The sequence below is a fragment of the Perkinsus marinus genome, assembly GCF_000006405.1.
Source record: "Perkinsus marinus ATCC 50983 genomic scaffold scf_1104296959768, whole genome shotgun sequence".
Classification (NCBI taxonomy): Eukaryota; Perkinsozoa; order Perkinsida; family Perkinsidae; genus Perkinsus; species Perkinsus marinus.
Genome location: NW_003206281.1, coordinates 192,186 through 196,695, shown reverse-complemented (window position 1 = coordinate 196,695; position 4,510 = coordinate 192,186). Strand labels below are relative to the sequence as shown.

Sequence of the window (4,510 nt, the reverse complement as noted above, 5' to 3'; positions counted from 1 at the left end):
AAATGGGTGAAACTCCACTGGTTGTGAGGATATCGGGCAAATTTTATGTTGAGAGAATTTATTGAGTCTAATCCGTTTTACGTGAAGTGGCGTATTACTCTTCGAAAAACCCGATATTTGCGGTGATATGCAGTAGTCGTGAAATATGTTTTTCACTAGTGTTCTTTATCTGGCGGGTGAAATTTCTTTATCAAGGTTATTATGCTGTTTATTGGAATCATGTTGGAGTTTCACGCGTGATATGAAAAAAAACACTAGTGAGAAGCGTATGTAAAATAATGATACCAAGTAAGTAGTGACATAGGAAATTTGTTTCAACACTAGTGAACTGGTCAAGCTGCGCAGCACAATGCAAAGGAGTGTATCGATTGTCTGAAGATATATCGATCAAGGAGGCGTGCGCGATATCCATCATCTTAGATTGTTGTTGTTTTTGTTTTTGTTGTTGTTGTTGTTGTTGTTGTTGTTGTTGTTGTTGTTGTTGTTGTTGTTGTTGTTGTTGTTGTTGTTGTTGTTTTTGTTGTTTTTGTTGTTTTTGTTGTTTTTGTTGTTTTTGTTGTTGTTGTTGTTGTTGTTGTTGTTGTTGTTGTTGTTGTTGTTGTTGTTGTTGTTTTTTTTGTTGTTTTTGTTGTTTTTGTTGTTTTTGTTGTTTTTGTTGTTGTTGTTGTTGTTGTTGTTGTTTTTTTTGTTGTTTTTTTTGTTGTTTTTTTTGTTGTTTTTTTTGTTGTTTTTTTTGTTGTTTTTTTTGTTGTTTTTTTTGTTGTTTTTTTTGTTGTTTTTTTTGTTGTTTTTGTTGTTTTTGTTGTTTTTGTTGTTTTTGTTGTTTTTGTTGTTTTTGTTGTTTTTGTTGCTTTTGTTGCTTTTGTTGCTTTTGTTGCTTTTGTTGCTTTCGTTGAGGTATATATTGTTATTAGATTCTACGTTATCACGTGAAATGGGGTGATATTTCCGGTGTAATTCGCGGATTGTTAATCGCGTTTTTCACATAGAAACTCCATTGATTTACTTTCTCAGGCCGTTCGAGCGAAATTATATACACTACTAACACAATGGATTGATCCTCGAGATATATTCTATCGTCTTGTTTTAAGTCTAGGAGAGAAAATGAAGGGCGAAGAACAGATGAGGAAACTAACACAGCTAGCTGCTCGGTGAGGGGTGAAATCGGTGTTCACGTCTGCTGTTTTATGTCAAGTAAAATGCGATATGAAGTGGAAATATATTTTGCACTAGTATTAGGATTAGAAATAACTCAGCAAGAGTCGTCAACAAGTGTTTCTCAACAGGTGATTAATACAGTAGAGTTTCACCCGTGAAAAAATATATATTGGACGACTATTGCATATCACCGTGAATATCGCGTTTTTCACAGACTACTACGCCACTCCGAACGCAAAACGGGGGAAAGTCAAGTCATCATAGATCATACTCTAGGGTAGCGAGGATGACAAATATCACAAGAATCCGAAAATCCGAAAACGTTTCACACACTCACATCTGAAATTTCAAGAAAAATTGAAATTTCGCCTTTTCACCAGAAAAAGCGATTTTCCACCTTTTTGTGGGGCCTTGCTATAGCAAGGCTTGTTATCGGCATTGAGGTGTCCCAACACAGGCCAGGCTCTGTGCAGTTGACGCAAACTTACACATATTGAAAAACGTATGTCGTGGGTTTCGAACCTGCGACTGCCGATCTCATCCGAATGCAGGGTGTTATTGGTTACGGCGAATGGGTTCCTTATTGGATCCCTTCCCTAGGCTCCTACGCATCGCCTCCTCACCGGAGGGTGCCGCGTAAAGATTCAAATAGCCATTCCGGAGAGGTCTCCCTGGGCTGGGACTCCTGGGCGCCGAATCTTGGTGTCATCTTAAGCAGTGTTGGAATTATGCATGCAGTTAACAATAGAGCTTGACGCGTTCGCCAACACATATCGGTAACGAAGAGATCCCATTAATTTCCGAGCTCCCAGCAGTAGCAGCCGTACAGAGATTAATGGTATAAATGATGGAATTACCTCTCCTTGATTGGCCCACTCTTACAATGTCTTATCTCATCCGTTTCATATTGCTTGCTGAGTCACTTGTGACTCTGATGATCTGCACGCCCTCTAATGTAGTGCACTAACAAGTTATCTAAAATGCAAGTGAATTCGCACAACTAGAGCTTACAGTCAAGGAGCGGCGTAATTGTATGTTTAACAAACTGAACCAACTCTGGAGAGATTTCTCTCCCTCTTTTTTCTGAGGCTTGCTCAGTCGGTGGTCTTACCCGATAGTACATGATGCCGGTAGTAGGATCTCACCGAGGATAGCTGCATAATAAACCCTCCCCGTGTTTTGACTGGTGTATACGAGTCGCCCCACTCGTTGCAGAGCTGAAGGCTCGGCTGGAGAATCTAAGCTCGCTGATGGCAGCGTCTTCAATTTCAGCGAAGATTGTGTTTTTCATTGATAAAAATGGACTCCTATTTTCCTAGAATTTCCTAGATCCCCTCTATTTGAAATGTGAATGTGGCAAAGAGTGTCTGCCAGACACTCTTCTTCCCATTCGCATTTGTCAGACACTGTCTGAGCGTGAAGGCCGCAAACTGAATTAACGGGCCATGCACGCCACGGGCCACTTGCGTGGTCGCTTGCTGGTGTATAAAGTTTTCTTCGGTAGAGAATCCGGAAATTGGGAGAGACATTTGTGCACTAAATTTCCTCACAACTAGTGTTTTTTACACATCATGAGTGAAGCTTCAATATATTTCTAATAAAACCACTTTAGTAATGGAGTTTCAAATGTTTAACGTGAAGTGGCGTGAAGCTCTGTGAAAAACGCGATATTTGCGGTGATACGCAGTAGTCGTGAAATATGTTTTCCACTGCTGTTTTTCGTAGCACGCCACTTCACATGAAACTCGATTAATATCTTCGTGAATTCCAGGACTTGGAATTTGGTGTTCTTCAGTTACGAGGGTAGACGCGCCCTGAGTAGTAAAGCGATAATGCAGTTGGAGGCGTTTGTGGCTAATACGATGATGATTATTGTGAACACGCCCCAGAGATGATCGATTTCACATTTTTTCTGCACGCCTGAGTTCGCCTGAAAATTTTGAGTTGGAGTTGTGGGTAGTTGAGATTCTGGCGAAGATTATGTGTCCAAATTTAGACGGCTTTTTTCCTCACGCGCTGAGTCAAATGCTTACTAGCTCTACTGAATAGAATGAGAGCACTATTGAACTTGCCACAATATTCCGAGCTGAAAACTGTGTCACTGGTTCTACACGGAGTGGCGTAATTCTCTGTGAAAGACCCGATATTCGCGGTGATACGCAGTAGGTTGTGAGAAATCTTTCTCACTAATGTTTTTCATTTCATTGGTTAAACTGCGACGTGTTGGAGATGTTGAGAGTTTGGTGAAAAGGTCTTTTGTATTTTTATGTAGTTTCCTGTGTTTAGTAGTGATCTCGATGACTCCTTCTGAATGTTCCCGGCAAGTATCGGAGGATCTGGATGATTGTATACGCAATGTAAGCTTCAAATGAAGCCTCTTCTAATAGATAAGAGGCACTCTTCTATGAAGATCTTCAAGATTTTTCTACCAGCTTTAATGAGACCTCTTTAAAAAATATTGGTTATTTATCGGAGTTCTACCTGTGTAAAACTTCGTGTGCCAAACGCGATATGAAGTGAGTTTAAATACTATTACGAATTACACAGGAGAAATCAGCCCATTTCACGTAAAGCGTGATGTGTTTTACGCGTTATTCACAGTGGCGTATCTCGTCCTGTGCGCCAGGGGGGGCAGGATAGGGGCGAGCTAAGACCACAGAGGGTCCTACTAAATTCTTTTATTTTTTCGTTTTGGAAAGTTTCACTCCGAAATTACCATTTATTAAAAAATGTTACTGCGCATGCGTGTAGATTGCGCAATGTACATGCGTGCGTGTTCATTGACACTTAAAGTACTCCATTGTAAACTTGCGAAATGTCCTCCTCATCCAGCTCTGCTCAATCTGCCTTTGCCGTGATGATGAAGCGCGTCCGTGAAGGTCAGGAGCCTTTGGAAGGCTCTAAGCGCGCTAGGCCTGCTGGTAACCCGAGTGGCGAGGTACCCGCCGATATTGCTGAGTCCAAGTCCGGTGAGCCCTTGCAACCTAAGGCCGGCTTTTTACCGAACGCACAAGGGCGTCCATTCCAAGCTGACTGGTATGTTGGTAATCCTTGGCTCGAGTGGAGCAGATCTACCGATAAGGCATACTGCTTCGCCTGCCGTTTCTTTTACCCACCAGCAGCTGCCGGTTTCGGTCCGCCAAATGGCTCGTTCGTGTCCTCTGGCTTCAGTAACTTCAAGAAGGGCGTTGAAAAACTGAACGCTCATAAGGCTAGCGCCGGTCACAAGGAGGCGATGGTGAGGTGGGCAACGTGGAAGGCTGCTGCAGAGAAAGAACAATCGGTCTCGGCTCTTCTTGCCAAACACGACGAGAGTACCTTATTGGAGAATCGTATGTACATCAAGACCGTT

General features: G+C 42.0%; 2 protein-coding genes across 2 annotated transcripts in view; both read left to right on the top strand.

The window, feature by feature from the left end:
* Positions 1 to 1,155, top strand: part of Pmar_PMAR026382 (hypothetical protein) — a gene marked incomplete at both ends in the record, with an annotated part of 2,018 nt that extends 863 nt beyond the window's left edge. Inside the window, one exon of the mRNA XM_002772968.1 lies at positions 1,015 to 1,155. Coding sequence (XP_002773014.1) covers positions 1,015 to 1,155 — 141 coding nt within the window. The remainder of the gene's footprint in view (positions 1 to 1,014) is intronic.
* Positions 1,156 to 3,973: 2,818 nt separating this feature from the next.
* Positions 3,974 to 4,510, top strand: part of Pmar_PMAR026381 (hypothetical protein) — a gene marked incomplete at both ends in the record, with an annotated part of 1,599 nt that continues 1,062 nt past the window's right edge. The window contains one exon of the mRNA XM_002772967.1: positions 3,974 to 4,490. Within this exon, the coding sequence (XP_002773013.1) occupies positions 3,974 to 4,490 (517 nt within the window). The remainder of the gene's footprint in view (positions 4,491 to 4,510) is intronic.